The sequence below is a fragment of the Erythrolamprus reginae genome, chromosome Z (genome assembly GCF_031021105.1).
Source record: "Erythrolamprus reginae isolate rEryReg1 chromosome Z, rEryReg1.hap1, whole genome shotgun sequence".
In the NCBI taxonomy this organism is placed as follows: Eukaryota; Metazoa; Chordata; class Lepidosauria; order Squamata; family Dipsadidae; genus Erythrolamprus; species Erythrolamprus reginae.
In genome coordinates, this window is record NC_091963.1 from 143,192,472 (window position 1) to 143,211,068 (window position 18,597).

Genomic DNA, 18,597 nt, shown 5'->3' on the forward strand with positions numbered 1-18,597 from the left:
AACAATGTTGTTTGGCAGGCCCCAGGGGAAGAGCTTTCTCTGTGGCAACCCCGGCCCTCTGGAAACAACTCCCCCCAGAGATTAGAACTGTCCCCACCCTCCTTGTCTTTCGCAAATTACTTGAGACCCATGCGTATCACCAGGCATGGGGGAACTGAGACACCTCCCCCAGGCTTTTATATTTTATGTTTGGTATGCGTGTGCTGCATGGTTTTAAATGATGAGGTTTTAGATGTTTTTAATATTAGATTTGTTTCATTGTAATATTGTTTTATTATTGTTGTGAGTCTTCGGAGAGGGGCGGCATACAAATCTAATAAATATTATTATTATTATTATTATTATTATTATTATTATTATTATTATTATTATTATTATTATTATTATGCACGTGCAGAGGTTGAAAAAGCAAATTGCGTGCTTCCAAACTGGTAAGGAACCATAAGTAGATTTCACTGCTGGTCATCCCTGAGCTTAATAGTCTTCCTGCAGATATTTCATTACCAAAGTAGGTAACACCATCAGTGTAACAACTACCAAGCTCCGAGAGCACCAAGGACCCCCAGAATTCATTTTCCCCAATGTCCTCAAGATAATGGGAGCTGGAGATGCTAAATCAGAACGAGTGATAGGTCCAGACATTCAGGCCTAAGGTTGTTCCCAAAGCTGGGTTCTTCGACACAGTTGAGACTTTTTTATTCACAGCAAATATTCTTTAAATCCTTTTCCTCAGCTTGACCAGGATTTCAGCCTCCAGCTCCAGGTGGAATTGACCGGCCTTGATAACGTAACTGCCTCTTATGAAGTGTCCATGAATTGTTCCCTCAATGTCCCATGGAGCCCACGGGAGATTGTTTGTGAGGAAAATTACATGGAGGTGAGTAAAGTAAGAATAGTTTATCAATTTGTCAGAGAACTGAGCAGCCGGTGTCCGAATGGTGTCAAAGAAACTGACCCGAACTGGTAGTTTGATATGAATAAATATATTTTCTGACATGAACTTGTAGTTTTATGTGAATCAATATATTTTGGGTCTCTATAACAGCAAACAAGATAGGCCCATTACTACATCGTGAAGTAAATCTCAGAACAGCATCAGAGTACACTGAAGAAAAAGACAGAAGTAGGAGGGAAATGCCCAAGGGATAAAATGCTCCCGGTTGGCTTGTGGCTGTCAGTCATTGTGAAGACAGCATGAGGCTATGCCCATTTGCTGTCATATTGGTTCTTTCACCTTCTGAGCCTCAGGGGAATCCCAGCAGCGCAAATATGGGCGCTTCGGCTGGCAAAAGGGGTGAATTTTGGGCTTGCACGCATTAATCGCTTTTCCATTGATTCCTATGGGAAATATTGTTTCGTCTTACAAACTTTTCACCTTAAGAACCTCGTCCCGGAACCAATTAAGTTTGTAAGACAAGGTATCACTGTACAGTAGTACCCCTAGATACGAGCATAATTCGTTCCAGAAGGGAGCTTGTATGTCGAGGCAACTCATATCTGGAACAAATAACTTTAGACGTTGTTTTTCCCCTCCGAGATAACCAAAAGCAAGGATTATTGCGCCACCTAGTGGACGCTCGGCTCGTATCCCGAATTTGAGCTTGGGACTAGAACAGAAATGTCTCTCCCCTCGTGGCTCGTATCTTGAAATACTCGCATGTAGAGCAGCTCGTATCTAGAGGTACTACTGTATGGGGCATGGCTTGGTGGGCGTGACAGGGGAAGAATATTGCAAAATCTCCCTTCCCACCCCACTCTGGGGCCAGGCAGGAATGGTATTTTCCAGTTCTCCGAACTACTCAAAATTTCTGCTACGGGTTCTCCAGAACCTGCTGAATTTCATCCCTGCACCAAGGTCCCTTTCAATTCTATTGTTCTGTATTCTTCGGGAGATGGAGAGATGGTTATTCAGCTGCTAATGTTACTTCTATTCCAGGTTTCTGTCCGGCGGGCAGTCCCAGGATTAGCAAATCAGGCCCTGAACGAAGATTGGGTGATAGCAGTGCCTGTGGTAAGGATGCTGGACACATTGGGAGTAGAGTTGGATTATTCTTTTTAATATGTTTGTGAGTGAATAGGGGAAAGTTTGGTAGGGAAGGTTTGCCTATTTGCCCATGACCGAAAATTCTTCATTTGAGGTGCTTATGTTTGGTCAATTTGAAAACGTTTTTCACTTGGAAGGTAGTCTGAATATTTCTGCACACAATGAAATGAAAATTGAATTGAAAAAAATGATGGTCATTGGTTTATTTTGATCAAAATGTTGGTGGTGGCGGAGGAAGGCGAATTCGGCCCGGAGGCTGGGAGGGAGGCGGAATACGGGAGGAGGAGGGACGCAGCCTCCACGCTTTTCTTTTGGAGGAGCTAATTGGCCAAAGACGTTCCCAGCCCAGCGGCGCTTTTACATTGATCCCTTTCTCTGGCCACTTAGCTCCTCCGCCGAAAGAAAAGCGTGGATGCTGCATCCCTCCTCCTCCCGTATTCCGCCTCCCTCCCAGCCTCCGGGCCGCATTCGCCTTCCTCCACCACCACCAGCATCCAGCTCCTCCTCCTCTTCTCGCTTCTCTACAAAATGACAGCCGGGCGGCGGCGCGGAGGCTGGGGGTAGCGGGTGTGTGTGGAAGAGGTCCGTGGGAGAACTGGGGGGAGCCACGGCCACTGCCCCGTGGAAGGGACCTGGCTGGGAAGCTCCCGAAAGTGATTTTGCGGGGGGCCCCCAGGAGAGCAAGCAGCAGGCGTGGGCTGGGGTCTTTCCTCTGGGGGCAAAGGTGATGTTGTGGGGTGCGTTTGCTGCAGGCAGGTGTCTAGGCACCGCAGCTCCCCCCCGTTCTCCTGCGGACTTCTTCCACACACACCCGCCACCTCCAGCCTCCGTGCCACCGCCCAGCTGTCATCTTGTAAAGAAGCGAGAAGAGGAGGAGCTGGATGCCGCTGGCGGTGGAGGAAGGTGAATGTGGCTGGGGGAAAGGCAGGCGGTCCGGCGCTTCACCTGCCCTCCCAGCCGCCGAAGGAGGCTTAACCCCGCCCCTTGCCCCCGCCCCTCGCCCATGGCCGGTAGAAGAGCGCTCTTGCCCGGCGGGAGGCAAAGCACTGTCAGGACACTCCCCACTCCAGCGCTTCGCTTCCCATCAGGCAAAAGCGCTCGGGAGGCCACGGGTGAGGGGCGGGGAGGATCAGGAGGCTAAGTCTCCTGCAGCGGGTGCTGTGGTGGGGACCTTTGGGTTTGTGGCTGGGGGGGAAGGTGAAGCGCTGGGGTGGGGGGTGTCAGGCCAGACCTCCTGCCTCCCTCCAGGCAAAAACCCAAAGCGGCCTCCCGAACCCGAACTTCTGCTGAGAAGCCCCGCCGCCCGGCTGTCACCTTTTGAAACAGCCGGGGGCTTCTCAGGGGCCTCCCGAACGCCAAACCCGGAAGTTCGGGTTTGGCGTTCGGGTTCAGGAGGATGCTGGGAAGCCCCCCGGCTGTTTCAAAAGGTGACAGCCGGGCGGCGGGGCTTCTCAGAGGCGGCAGCAGTGGCGTGTTCGTAAGAAGGAAAAAGTTCGTAAGAGGACACAAAAAAATTCTGAACCCCGGGTTCATATCTCGGGTTGTTCGTAAGACGAGGGGTTCATATCATGAGGTACCACTGTACTCTTCTTTGGTGAAATTGATACTGGCTGGGGAATTCTGGGAATTGAAGTCCACACGCCTTCAGGTTTTCAAAGTTGAGGAACACTGAAGTAGACACCAAGATCCTCCAGGTGTGAGAAGTCCAGCTTCCAGAAATTGCAGCAATGGGTCGAGTGGGAAATTTGGGAAGGTGGCAATTATACTTCTTTAGGATTTGATGAACAAACCATGTTACTTCAATTCTCCAGATATTGTGACACAATTCTCCCAATATTGCAGCTTCGTTAAAACACCGAGAACCGCACTTTCTTCATAAATACTGTTTAAGCCTCAAGCAGGACCCAGATCTCTGAACATTTCTTTCCTTTCTTCCCTCATTCTCACCTGGGTTTCTCCCCGCAGGCCCAAGGGGCTGTGAACCAAGTCTGGCAAGTAATTTTCCATTTCCAAAATGGCTCCACTCAAAAGATGATGGCTACCGAAGCTTACGACTTGGGCTACGGTTTCAATACGACAGCCACCCGTGTCCTGTTCCGTACCCCTTACAGCACCCAGCAGACCGAAGTGGCTATGGTAAGTGAAGGACTAACGTCGATTAAGATTCAGAACTCCAGATCTAGTGGCAGAGATGCGGCTGAGAGAGAAAAGCTAAGCAGTGTTTTGAAAATTATTATTATTATTTTATTATTATTTATTGGACTTGTATGCCGCCCCTCTCCACAGACTCGGGGCGACTAACAACAGTGGTAAAACAACATGAACAATCCAATTAATAAAAACAACTAAAAAATCCTTATTATAAAAAAACCAAACATACACACAAACATACCATGCATAACTTGTAATAGCCTAGGGGGAAAGGATAACTTAACTCCCCCATGCCTGGCGACAAAGGTGGGTCTTAAGTAATTTGCGAAAAATGCTTTTTGTTCTGGAGACCTCACCTACAAAAAGATATTAATAAAATTTGAACGGGTCCAAAGACGGGCATGGTGGAAGGTCTTAAGCATAAAACCTATCAGGAAAGACTTAATGAACTGTATAGTCTGGAGGACAGAAGGGAAAGGGGGGACATGTTAATATGTTGAAGGGTTAAATAAGAGTAGTAGTAGATGCTTGGAGCAAACTTCCAGCAGACGTGGTTGGTAAATCCGCAGTAACTGAATTAAAACAAGCCTGGGATAAACATATATCCATCCTAAGATAAAATGCAGGAAATAATAATAATAATTATTATTATTCAGGTTCAGGAGGGAAGTGTTGTTAATAGGAAAGTGAACATAAGAACAAGGGGACACAATCTGAAGTTAGTTGGGGGAAAGATCAAAAGCAACATGAGAAAATATTATTTTACTGAAAGAGTAGTAGATCCTTGGAACAAACTTCCGGCAGACGTGGTTGGTAAATCCACAGTAACTGAATTTAACCATGCCTGGGATAAACATAGATCCATCCTAAGATAAAATACAGGAAATAGTATAAGGGCAGACTAGATGGACCATGAGGTCTTTTTCTGCTGTCAGTCTTCTATGTTTCTATATAATAATAATAATAATAATAATAATAATAATAATAATAATAATAATAATATATTAGATTTGTATGCCGCCCCTCTCCATAGACTCGGAGTGGCTAGTATAAATGCAGACTAGATGGACCATGAGGTCTTTTTCTGTCATCAATCTTCTATGTTTCTAAAAGCTTGAGAAGTTTGCAAAAGGGACTCTGATTTGGTTCACACAACAGAGAAGGCAAGGGTGGTCAACCTCTTATTTCATTGAGCACTGCATCAGTGTTTGGCTTGGGGGGGGGGTGTGGACGGGCAGGACCAGGATGGGTATGGTCAGTTTGACGTAATTTGTGTGCGGGAGGGGGGGCACTTGTAGTGGCCCAGGTGCGGCTGGGGCAGTCCTCCTGCAGCCCTCTACCAGCCAAAACAAGCTTGGGAAGTCTGTGTGTGTCCCTCCTAAACTCCGTTTTTACTGGCAGAGGCACCGTGGCCCAGTCCTTCGCTCCAAGTCCACGGAGAGGGGCGGCATATCACTCCAATGAATAAATATTTCCAGGGTAGCCCTGTAGGTCAGATCCAAGTGGCCCGCAGGCCAAATCTGGTGCGGGCGGGCCTTGAGTTTGACATCCCAGAGTTAAAGCATAGAGGCAGCTGGTTCATCTCTGCACAAAAGTAACATGGTTAGTTTATGATTCAGAGTATTCTGGGATCAAATCATGTTTCAGTTGACCATAGGTTAGGCTTCCGATGAGGTCCCACTGGTGGGACCTAGGGGAAGAGCCTTCTCTGTGGGGGCCCCGGCCCTCTGGAAGCAGCTCCTCCTGGAGATTCATACTGCCCCCACCCTCATCGCCTTCCAATAGAGTTTAAAAACTCATCTTTGCCACCAGGCCTGGGGTTCCGTAGATCTTCCCCCCTGACCAATGAATGTTTTAGTTTGATTGTTGAATGAATGGTATTGATAGTTTTTTGTTAAATTAGAATTTTAAAGATTGTTTTTAATGTATTATTAATTGGATTGTTGTTAACTGTTTCCTGTTTTTTTCTGTGCATGCTGTGAGCCTCCCCGAGTCCTCGGAGAAGGGCGGCATAGTAATCCAATTAAATCTTAAAAATCTTCCAGCGATTAAGAGGCATACAGGTTGTAGTATCCACAGTATGAGTTGCTACTGGTAGGGTTGAGGACGAAGCACTGGTAGCAAAAGTTGCACTGTGCACGCAGCTAATAATAATGATGATAATAATAATAATAATAATAATAATAATAATAATAATAATAATAATAATAAGCAGCTAGAGAAATTAGTGAAATACGAAGATCTAAAAATCGAGCTGCAACGACTCTGGCATAAGCCAGTGAAAGTGGTCCCAGTGGTACTTGGCACGCTGGGCGCAGTGCCAAAGGATCTCAGCGGACATTTGAAAACCATCGAAATTGACAAAATCTTCATCTGTCAATTGCAAAAGGCCGCTTTACTGGGATCGGCAAACATAATTCGCCACTACATCACGCAGTCCTAGGTGCTTGGGAAGCGCCCGACTGGTGATGAAATACGAAATCCAGCATAGTGATCTTGTTTGCTGTGTTGTATTGACATCATCATCATCATCATCATCATCATCATCATCATAATTTATTAGATTTGTATGCCACCTCTCTCCGAAGACTTGGGGCGGCTCACAACAAACAATACACAGTGTTCAAATCCAATATTTAAAAAAGTTTTAAAAACCCTTATAAAAAATAATTATACAACCCAAACAAACCATACATAAACCATAGTAGCATATCAATTGCCCTGTGCCTGGCCACATAGGTGGTTCGTGTTCTCCTGCATGCATGCGTGCGCCTCCCAGTGTGTCTTTGCTTCTGCATTCCACCCTGTCCTGCCTGCTGCCCACCTGTCTGTGACGGTTGCAAAGTGACCTTCCATTGAGAAAAAAGTCTAAGGGGATGCAGCACCACCAAGTGACTGCGTTACTAATGGAACAGCTGCGGGGATTCTCTTAACAACTGCGGGGAAAGAAAGGTAGTAAAATGGGGCAAAACCTCCAACAAGGTGTGAAAGCTCATCCAATTTGAATTGTGAGTAGTTATCACCAGGATAAACGCTGCCTCTTGACTGTTCCTTCCACTGTAGGTGCAGGGCTTGGAAGTGGCAATAGCCCGAGCCACGATCTTCTATAAACAGGCCTGGATGATCATACTGGTGGATACTGCTGTGGCCTGTCCTGTCAGTGAGTCACTTGCTTCCTTTGTGGATTTGATAGGGTAGTTAATAGATGATAATATGGGGCTTTCATCTTTAAATTGTGCATTGTAGTTGAGCTTTCCTGCCTTTTTTCCCTTCCTCTTTTCCTCTCTAATGTTTCTTCCATCCTCTTTCTCATCATCCCTCCCTTCTTCCTTCCTTCCTTCCTTTTCATTCTTTCCACTATTTGTATTGCTTTTATTCCTTATTTTTTCTTCCCATTTCCCTCCCTCCATTTCCTTCCCTTCCTGTCTTTCCATCCTACCTTCTCTCTTTCCTTCTTCTCTTCCTCCTGCTTCTTCTCTCCCTCCCTTCGTCCTTCCTTCCTTCCTTCTTTCCTTCCTTCCTTCCTTTTCATTCTTTCCTCTATTTGTATTGCTTTTATTCTTTATTTTTTCTTCCCATTTCCCTCCCTCTGTTTCCCTCCCTTCCTGTCTTTCCATCCTACCTCCTTCCTTCCTTCCTTCCTTTTTTCTTTCTTTCTTTCCTTCCTTTCTCCCTCCCTCTCTCCTTCCTTCCTTCCGTTGTTGCTTTTATTTGAGAAGTCATGTCCTACCCATCGCGACCCGAAGGACAAAGTTCCTCCAGGCCTTCCTTTCCTCTACCATTCCCTGGAATTCATTTAAACTCATCCCAACTGCTTCAGTGACTTCATCCAGCTGCCTCATTCTCTCTCGTCCCTTTCTTCTTTCTCAATTTTTTCCCAGCTCTTAGGATCATCTCTTTCCTTCCTATTTCTCATTTCCCTCCCTCTTTCCCTTCCTTCCCTCTCTTCCTTCCCACTTTTCCTTCTTTCCTCTCTTCTTCCTTCTTTTTTCTTCCTATCCCTCTCCGTTTCTTTCCCTCCCTCACTCCATTCCTCTCTTTCCATCCATCTCTTTCCTTTAATTTTTCCTTGCCTTCCTCCCCCTTTTCTTTCTTTCCTATTTGTTCCCATCACTTTCTCCTTCCCTCCCTCTTTCCTTCCCTCCCTCCATCTCTCCCTCCATCTCTCATGACTTAGAAGCTAAGAGAATTAAAAAAAGGTCAGGGGTGTGAAACTAAATTTCTTTGAGGATGCCTTCTGCAAGGAGCAGGGGGGAGAATAGGGGATGGATACCTCCTGCAGCATTTTACCGGCCAAAATGGCGCATGGGGGACATTTGTGTTCCCTCTCACCTTGTTTATGCCCTCCATGGCCTCCTGCAGCACTCTGCTGGCTGAAAATGGGCTGAGGCACCCCCAGTGGCAGAGGCACGGTAAGTTGGTTCCTTGATATTCCAAGGCTGGCCCCGTGGGCCAGATTTAAGCACCCTACGGGGCAGATCCAGTCCACAGGCCTTGAGTTTGACACTCCGATATACTCTAAAAAAGGAAGTGAGCAACCAAAATATACGGACAAATCAAAACACCGTGCAAAGGATCCCTCCCACCTTTCCAATCCGAGGCCTAGCGGAAGAGGTTGCTCTTCCTGGCAGGGTTTTATAGAGACCACCTGTAACACCTGCCCCTCCTTACAGATGTGTTGTTCCCACCGCCCGAGAGTCTATCGTCTTCTTATCCACCCCATACACATTCAGCTTCTTTCTCCTGCAGACCCTCCCACCTTCACCGCTGACGCTTTGCACTGGACCTCGCCACGGATCATGCCATCTCTGGTGGCCTTCCCCCAACAGTTTGAAGATGAAACCATCGAGATGGGACTGGATGGCCGCAGAATTGATAGGACCACGGTTGTGCGGAATGGCTACATCTTTCTGACCGACATGCACTTCATCAGCATCACTGTACCGATTGGAGCTGCGGGAGGAATCATTGAGGTCAGTGCTGGGTGCAGAGGTTCTTTCTCTGGGGATGGACACAGGGATGGGCTTCTGCGGGTACAGTACTGGTAGCAAAATTTGGAGCTTCACCCCAGAGCACCCAATTTGCACTGAAAGAGGTTGAAACAAAATGCATAAGCCACGGCCACAGTGTGGTAGTAAAATTTTTGGTAGCCCATCATTAGATGGACACTAGCCTTTCGGATAAGATGTCCAAAAGGCGTTTTTTTTTCAAAAGACAACTGGACTTTGTTTAGCTTCTCATCTAAGAATCTAAGGAAGGGAGGGGAGTAAGAAAGGGAGGGAGGGAGGAAGGATGGAAGGAAGGAAAAGGGTGGGAAATGAAGGGGAGGGAAAGAAGGGAGGGAGGGAAGCAAGGAGAGAAGGGAAGGAGAGAGGAAGCAAGCAAACAAGCAAGGAAAGAGAAAAGGGAAGGGAAAGGAAGGAAGGGAAAAGTTGGGAAAGGAAGGGGAGGAAAAGAATGGAGGGAGGGAGGGAAGGAAAGGGAAAAAAGGAGAGAGGAAGCAAGCAAGCAAGGAAAGAGGGAAGGGAAGGGAGGAAGGAAGGAAGGAAAGGAGAGAGGAAGGAAAGGAGAGAGGAATGAAGGAAAGGAAAAGAAAGGAAGGGAGGGAGAGAGAAAGGAAGGAAAGGAAACAGAAGAGAAGGGGAAGGGAAGGGAAGGAAAGGGAGGGAAATGGATGGATGGATGGATGGATGGATGGATGGATGGATGGATGGATGGATGGATGGAAGGAAGGAAGGAAGGAAGGAAGGAAGGAAGGAAGGAGCAAACCTCTTGGAGCTTCAAGGAAAAACAAAGTCCAGTTGCCTTTAGAAGAAGCACCTTTGGGACAACCATCATCTGGATGGCCGAGAATCTCCACAGGCTTTCAGATTAGAGGCTCACAATGGATGACATTGATCTGTTTCTTTCCAGAGTGACGTGATCGACAATCGTTACAACACCAGGTATATCATCAGACTCCTTCTGGACCGCAGATGGCGAGGAGATGAAAGTGACCAGACCTGTCACCGGATCTTCAAGTCTATCCGCACCCCCTTTGCCCCTCAGATACCGCTGCTCACTGACAGTAAGTTTTGTATCGCACCTGGCTTTTCCTAGAGAGGAGACAGAGGCCTCTTCACTCAGGAGAACAAGTCTTTTGACCCAACTCTGATACAAACACGACAAACTATCTGTAGTTGAAGCAATGATTCCTTTATTAGGAGCGCCGGGAAAAAGTTTATCTCTTACAGCAAGCTAACAAGTCTGTCTGGCAGTTGTTTGCCACACCTATTCACCTCCACCCCCTGCCTTTTATCTCCAGAGCTAGGGTGGGGCTTCACTAGCAGCAGTAGCTCTTCCGTCCCAAGGACCAGCCCATAGATTTCCACTGCTCTCCTCTTCTCTGCTGTCTGCACATCCACATATCAGGAAATGGACCCAGCTGTTCCTCCTCTTCAGTGAAGGGCTGCAAAAATGTTTACTATCATGCTGTGGGCATGGCTTATTTTGTGGGTGTGGCTTGCTGGCCATGTGACCAAGCGGAAGTAGCTTGATGATCATGTGACTGGGGGGTGGCTTAAAAGTCATGTGACTGGCTTATAGGTGGGCAACTTGATGTCACTCACGTCAAGGGTTAGGGTTAGGGTGCCTGGCCTCTACTTGCTTCAAAGAGATACAATTTCCATATCTATTTACTATTACTGAACATCCAAAATATACTACTCAATTCTATGTATCTATGCCATTTGTGTACATTGCATATTTATTTATTTATTTATTTATTTATTTATTATTTGGATTTGTATGCCGCCCCTCTCCGAAGACTCGGGGCGGCTCACAACAAGTGAAAAACAATCCAATACAATCCAATTAATTAAAATATTATAAGTTTAAGAGAATCCCCAATACTAACATACACACATACAGGCATACCATATATAACTTCAACGTGCCCAGGGGGAGATATTTAGTTTCCCCATGCCTGACGGCAAAGGTGGGTTTTGAGGAGTTTACGGAAGGCAGGAAGAGTAGGGGCAGTTCTGATCTCCGGGGGGAGTTGGTTCCAGAGGGCCGGTGCCGCCACAGAGAAGGCTCTCCCCCTGGGGCCCGCCAACCGGCATTGTTTAGTTGACGGGACCCGGAGGAGGCCCACTCTGTGGGACCGCATCGGTCGCTGGGATTCGTGCGGCAGAAGGCGGTCTCGGAGATATTCTGGTCCAGTGCCATGAAGGGCTTTAAAGGTCATAACCAACACTTTGAATTGTGACCGGAAACTGATCGGCAGCCAATGCAGACTGCGGAGTGATGGTGAAACATGGGCATACCTGGGTAAGCCCATGACTGCTCTCGCAGCTGCATTCTGCACGATCTGAAGTTTCCGAACACTTTTCAAAGGTAGCCCCATGTAGAGAGCATTACAGTAGTCGAACCTCGAGGTGATGAGGGCATGAGTGACTGTGAGCAATGAGTCCCGGTCCAGATAGGGCCGCAACTGGTGCACCAGGCACACAAAAATATGCATTATCTACTATATAAATTGTAGCAATGGAAATTTTGGGTTCATTTGTGGCTGTAAGTCGAGAATTACCTGCATTTACAATTTTTCTGCAGACACTTCTATAGGATGAAATTTCAGGGATACAATTACCCCAACTACATAGAAACATAGAAACATAGAAGACTGACGGCAGAAAAAGACCTCATGGTCCATCTAGTCTGCCCTTATACTATTTCCTGTATTTTATCTTACAATGGATATATGTTTATTCCAGGCATGTTTAAATTCAGTTACTGTGGATTTACCAACCACGTCTGCTGGAAGTTTGTTCCAAGGATCTACTACTCTTTCAGTAAAATAATATTTTCTCATGTTGCCTTTGATCATTCCCCCAACTAACTTCAGATTGTGTCCCCTTGTTCTTGTGTTCACTTTCCTATTAAAAACACTTCCCTCCTGAACCTTATATTTAAATGTTTCAATCATGTCCCCCCTTTTTCTTCTGTCCTCCAGACTATACAGATTGAGTTCATTAAATTGTCCTACAGAATCAGCCTATTGCCCCCCCTACCCAACTATCTAGACCCTCATTTTACCCACTTCGGAAGGATGGAAGGATGAGTCTACCTTGAGCCTGGTTGAGATTTGAGCTGCCAAACTGCTGGCAGCCGGCAGTCAACAGAACTAGCCTGCAGTACTGCCCTCTAACCACTGCACCACCCTAGCTCTGAAACATCTTTTTTTCCTTAGACACAATTCCAGAGAGAGGCTACTTCGATGTCACCATAGGGAGCTTCCGTGCCGATGTGCAGCTGACTGCCATTGCCATAGGCGGCAAACTCTTAATGCCATCGGAAATCAGGGCGCATGGCTGCACCCTAGAGGAAGTCTCTGACACCAGCCACACTCGAGTTTTCATTCTCAAAGTTCCTTTCTCCAACCCTCTGGTGGAACAGAAGGTAAGAAGGGGGAAATTGCATGGCAAGGTCCAAGGGAGAGCTTTCACCCAAGTGCCCGACATTTACAGCTGTTCTGACCTAGGCTTCCTGATAAAACATAAAACGCAAATGTAGTCCTTAAAAAAAAGGGCTGTGAATTTTTATTTCAAGGGCTGTGAATTCTGTTCATTCCCAGCCATAATAACTCCCAAACTGTGTTAATTAGTCCGACGGAAATCTGCCGTAGTCTTTCGGAAGCAGGCTGATAAATACCAACCTTTACCTCTCTACACTGCCAAAGACCTAATTGGCAAGGAGAGTCGAAATGGAACTGCTGAGTTTCACCGACCAGAATTGAACCAAGTTGCTTCCTGCAAGGAGCACATCTGTTTGCTCCACTTTTATGTCCTATGGGAGGGATCAATCATCTCCAAGCCTTACTCCCGAGTAGCCCTTTTCCTCCTCAACTGTTATTGCCTTGCAGCAGCTCTGTGCATGCTCGCATTGGGAATAGGGTCCCCCTGTTTCTCTTAGAGTCCCTGGGGGATCTGGAGTCAGCACAGAACTCCCAGATGGCCTGGGGCCCCAGGGGCAGGTAAAGTTGGCTCTCCTATGACATGTGGACATCAACTCCCAGAATTGCTGAGCTAGCATGATTGGTGCGGGAATTCTGGGAGTTGAAGTCCACAAATCATAAAGGAGCCAACTTTGCCTATCAACAGAGAGCCTTTTCCAGACTTCAGCACTGGCCCATGTGTTCTACTCAGCCTCACCCTGTCCAACTCTGCTGCCAGTTCCGCAGGCCGCTGGCGAACCACAACTGCAGCTTTGATTGTGACAAGCTACTAGTCCCTGTTGCTCACATGAGTTGATAACATTAAGCTTACTAAGTTACGTTTGCACTTGCCTTTTGTGGAAGATAAGAGCATGTTCCTTGGTTTTGTTTTTGTTCTTTGTTTTTAAAGATAAGTGAACAACTTTTGTGACCTTCTGGTGAGCAAAGTCAATGGGGAAGCTCACTTAACAACCATGTTACTAATTTAACGACAGTGCTTCGCTTAGCAACGGTGGCAAGAAAGGTCGCAAAATGGGGCAGGACTCACTTAACAATGGTCCCCCAATTGCCGGGGTAGGCAAAGTTGGCTGTTCTATGACTTGTGGACTGCAATTCCCAGAATTCCTGAGCCAATTATGCTAGCTGAGGAATTCTGGGAGTTGAAGTCCACGTGACATAGAAGAGCCAACTTTGCCTACCTCTGCCCTATAGCCATGGAAATTTTGGGCTCGACCGTGGTCATAAGTCGAGGACTTCCTATATCCCTTCAGCCAAAGTCACCTGGTTCCTTTGAGGGTTGCCACAGGCTGAGAAACAGCTGGAATTGATCACTTAAAAATGCTTCTAGAAGGGGAATCCCTATAAAGGTCAATGAGTTTGTGTGCCTAAATACCTTTTTTCTCTTATAGTATCTATACGGCAACTTGAGGAAATACACTTTGCCTCTTGATTATACATTTTTCTTGCCCCCGAAGGGCAAGTCATTTACTCATCCTGGAGTAGTTGAATGCGAAGTCGCTGATGTAGGTGAGTCTGCTTGGACCAACTGATCCAAAGTGCTTAAAAGTGATCAACATCCAATTAGATCAGGAGTGGGGAGAGATGGCCCAATGTATGAGTTGTGTGTGGACTTCTAACTCCCAGAATTCTCGAGGCCAGCAGGAGGCACTCTATAGTTTCAGAAGAAAGTCTTCTGATTTTTCCAGTTCTAACTGTTATATATTGAATATATTTACAGGACTATCTTATGCCACACATGTCCCAGCGACCGATCAGATTGTACAGAGTTGGCCTTCTCCAGTCCTGCTGGCTGGTGGAACCGCGGGGAAGAGCCTTCTCCGTAGTGGCTCCAGTCCTCTAGTCATCTCCCCCCAGAGATTCGCACCACCCCCACCCTTCTGGTCTTCCGAAAGTCTTTAAACACATGGCTGTGCCATAAGGCCTGGGGCTGTTGAGCAATAACATTCAGCTCCTTCCAGTAGTATGATTGTATGTTTTTAAATATGAGGGTTTTAACTTTTCTATTCAATTTTTCCATTGTATGCTGTTTTGTGGTTGTTAATTTTTGTATTTCATTTTATTGTTGTACGCCACCTTGAGTCTGTCAGGGCGGCTTGCAAATCTAAATACATACATACATACTTGTGTTAAACCTTGCTAAAGTGAAACTAACCTTTAGGCATCTCTAAACTTAAGCAACTTTAAACTTAGAACATAAGAAGAGCCATGTTGAATCAGGCTAAAGCCCATCGAGTCCAGCATTCTGGGATCTTAAGCAGAAAGAGAGGGCAAAACCCTCCCTTTCCCTTGACCCCCAACAAATGGTACCCAAGGAAATCCTACCTGCCTCAACCAACATAGAGATGGCATTTGGACATCCATTTCAATAAACCAATGACCCTCTGGGTAAAGAAATATTTCCCTTTATTTGTTCTCGCTTTCTTACCTATAAACTTTAGGGAGTGCCCCCTCGTTCTAGCATTGTGTGATAGAGAAAATATTTTTTCTCTATCCAGCTTTTCTATCCAATGCAAGATTTTATACACTTCGATCAAGTCACCTCTTAAACGCCATCTTTCAAGGCTGAAGAGACCAAGGCTATGCAACCTGGTTTCATAAAGGAGGTGCTCCGTTTCCTTGATCATACTTGTTGCCCTTTTTTGCACCTTTTCCAAACTTATGGGCTTCAACTCCCAGAATTCCCCAGCCAATCTTAGCTGGCTGGGGAATTCTGGGTGTTGAAGTCCCTGAGCCTTAAAGTTGCCAAATTTGGATATCCCTGTCTTATGGGACCAGAGGCGGGTTCCATTTACCTTCGCCACCTGTTTGTATTGCAGCATTTCGTGGTTTCAGCCTGAAACAAAGTTGAGGAGCTGCTTAGCTGTGTTTCGGGCAAAGAAATAAAGGGTGGTATTAACCTACGTGAGGGCAGGAGCACTTTTTTTTACAGCACAGAATGAGGAGAAGCCATCCAAACACAGAAAAAAAATCACTGAAAATTACGAAAAAAAGATGGTGGCACGCACAGATCGGCACGTGACCAGCGGGTTTACTAATGGTTTGGGCTATCAGGTCCAAACTGGGAGGAAGCCACCCCAGTATGGGAACTAGACCACCCTGCACTTTTCACCAAAGCCAAAAATCAATCAATCAATCAATCAGTCAGTCCGTCAATCCTGAAATCAAATAAAATCTTCAACCTTTCTATATTGATTTATTCAACTTCTATGCCCCCCCAATCCCAAAGGACTCAGAACAGTTTACAAGAACAATAAAAATACAATATTAATAGATACAAAGCAATAAAAGAAGTCGAACATTATCAGAGACTAAAACATTATATAAAACATTATCTAAAATATTCCTTCTTGCGTCTCATTTGCTCCTGTTGTCCAGTTCTTCCACGGATTGAGGGCTTCTGCGAACGAGGACAGATTGGCATGGCGATGCGGCGCGGGAATCTGGACCGCTACTGGATTCCTTATGTGGCTGACTTTAAGCTGACAAACGAACTTGCATTATTGCAGAACTACGCCGTTGAAGATGATGGCAGCTACTTCAACCTGTCAGTGCCATTTTTGGCTACTGGCTTGATATACGAGGTGTGTTGGAAATAGTTAAAGGAAGTGGTCTTGAGGACAAGTAGATTGTGAAGGAAGGCTACAGCAAAGACATTGGATCCTGTAAGATCAGGGGTCTCCAGCCTTGGCAACTTTATGATTTGTGGACTTCCAACTCCCAGAATTCCTCAACCAGCAATTCTGGGAGTTTAAGTCCATAAATCTTAAAGCTGACAAGGTTGGAGACCTCTGATGTAGATGATAGTTTTCAAGGAAAGAGACTTGATGTATTATTTATTATTAATTAATTATTAATTAATTATTTAGATTTGTATGCCGCCCCTCTCCGCGGACTCGGGGCGGCTCACAGCAAAATATAACAAATCGTAACAAATCCAAATAAATTTAAAATATTTTTAAAAGTTTTAAAAGAACCCCATTTACTAACAAGCACACACACAAACATAACATGCATAAATTGTACATGCCCGGGGGAGGTGTTTCAGTTCCCCCATGCCTGACGGCAAAGGTGGGTTTTAAGGAGTTTACGGAAGGCAGGGAGAGTAGGGGCAGTTCTAATCTCTGGGGGGAGTTGGTTACAGAGAGTCGGGGCCGCCACAGAGAAGGCTCTTCCCCTGGGGCCCGCCAACCCACATTGTTTAGTTGACGGGACCCGGAGAAGGCCCACTTAGCCTTCTTAGCTCACATTAGATAACTGTAAATAATAACTATAGGTTGAAGACTGTCCAAAACACCTCTAGGACCTGAACTATTTGATTTATGGTACATAAAATCCAATGAAGAACGTATAAAAATCCTGCTAAAGTAATTATTTTGGATGGAGAGCGTGACTGTAGCCAGCTATCATTTCTAACTAAGCCTTTGCTGTATATGAAGTAAAAGATAAACAGATGAAAGATAATCATACACTATTTCTTAATATTTTGTGAGGACAGCAAAATATTTATATTGTAGTGTTATATTGTAATATATTGCGGAGTTTGTGATCCACATGTTAACATTTATGTTTTCTTATATTTATGTAACATTTTTATCTTTCTCTATAGAACCTGGTAGATTCTTTCTTTCTATCTATCTATCTATCTATCTATCTATCTATCTATCTATCTATCTATCTATCTATCATTCAATTAGCTAACTATCATCTACGTATTATCTAGCTTTCCGTCCATTGATCTGTTCAATTGTCTATCTAGTTATCTAGTTATCTATGTAAACTACTGCTATCTAGCAATCTAATCTAATTGCAGTCTACATTCTTTATGCTGGTCTATGATCATTATAAATAACCTGAAAAGTATTATTTCTATTTGAATTGCATTATATACTTAAAGGGCTATTAGAAGGTTGTGGATTTATTATCTGTAGAGCAGGACCAATGGGGAAAAGCTTACCAAGGAAGATTGAAACCTAAATGAGGATTTTCCTGATCTTGAAGCAAGAGATTATTATCAGCCATCCTCCCTCCTGGAATGAGAGGAGGTTTTGTCACGAAAGGTTTCCAAGCACAGGTTGGACAGCCCCATAAACGGAGGGATGATATGAAGATCTCTGCTTGGGCAAGAGGTTGGACTAAAAGACTTTTTAGAACATCTCTTCCAACCCTCTGATTCTATGAGAAGGAAGCCTAAAGTAGGGCTCTCCAACCTTGGCAACTTTAAGACTTGTGGACTTCATCTCCCAGAATTCCTTAGCTGGCTGAGGAATTCTGGGAATTGAAGTCCTCAAGTCTTAAAAGTTGCCAGGTTTGGAGACCCTTGGCCTAAAGGAAAGTCCCTTCAATGTTTCAAACCCAGAGAGCTATTTAATTCCTGGAGAAACAGACCAAGGTCAAGCAGGTGAAGACCTTTTTTCCCTTCCCTGTTTCTCGTCTTTTGTCCTGGCCAGAAATGTAAAGAGATGATGTTGCACCTTCCAAGGTGAGCATGTTGTGTTGGGATGTTGGCATGGATACTATTGGAAGAAATGTCCAGGTCTAAGCCAGGAGAAAGATACCGGAGACAAATTAGAAGCTGGAGGCTGATTGAAAAGAGGGTTCATTGACTGAGGAAGCAGAACCACCAAGCACATGTGCTTCTGAGACAACTGACCACATGGAGTTGAGAATTGGGAGGGAGGGAGTTTAGCTTCTCTTGGGCTTTGCACTTGAGCTTCCTGTTCCTGTGCAAGGACATGTATTCTAGTGGCTGTTGTCAAACTCTCATGGAACCATGTATAAATCCTTGGAGTCTGTCTGAGCTAGGTTTGGTTGAAGTTTGGCCTGATGCAATGAAGGGGCTTGCTGGGAAGTTCCTATTATGCTGAGGGCTAATCCTACCTTTGTTGGATCTTGGGTAAGGGTATTTGCT

At 45.4% G+C, this 18,597-nt stretch overlaps 1 protein-coding gene across 1 annotated transcript in view; it reads left to right on the forward strand.

Annotated features, from left to right (window-relative positions):
- LOC139154428 (uncharacterized) overlaps nucleotides 1–18,597 on the forward strand; it is a 39,636-nt gene that overhangs the window by 7,960 nt on the left and 13,079 nt on the right. The window contains exons 5-13 of the mRNA XM_070729021.1: nucleotides 734–877; nucleotides 1,937–2,011; nucleotides 4,010–4,180; nucleotides 7,259–7,355; nucleotides 8,945–9,168; nucleotides 10,109–10,262; nucleotides 12,426–12,634; nucleotides 14,078–14,195; nucleotides 16,065–16,270. Coding sequence (XP_070585122.1) covers nucleotides 734–877; nucleotides 1,937–2,011; nucleotides 4,010–4,180; nucleotides 7,259–7,355; nucleotides 8,945–9,168; nucleotides 10,109–10,262; nucleotides 12,426–12,634; nucleotides 14,078–14,195; nucleotides 16,065–16,270 — 1,398 coding nt within the window. The remainder of the gene's footprint in view (nucleotides 1–733; nucleotides 878–1,936; nucleotides 2,012–4,009; nucleotides 4,181–7,258; nucleotides 7,356–8,944; nucleotides 9,169–10,108; nucleotides 10,263–12,425; nucleotides 12,635–14,077; nucleotides 14,196–16,064; nucleotides 16,271–18,597) is intronic.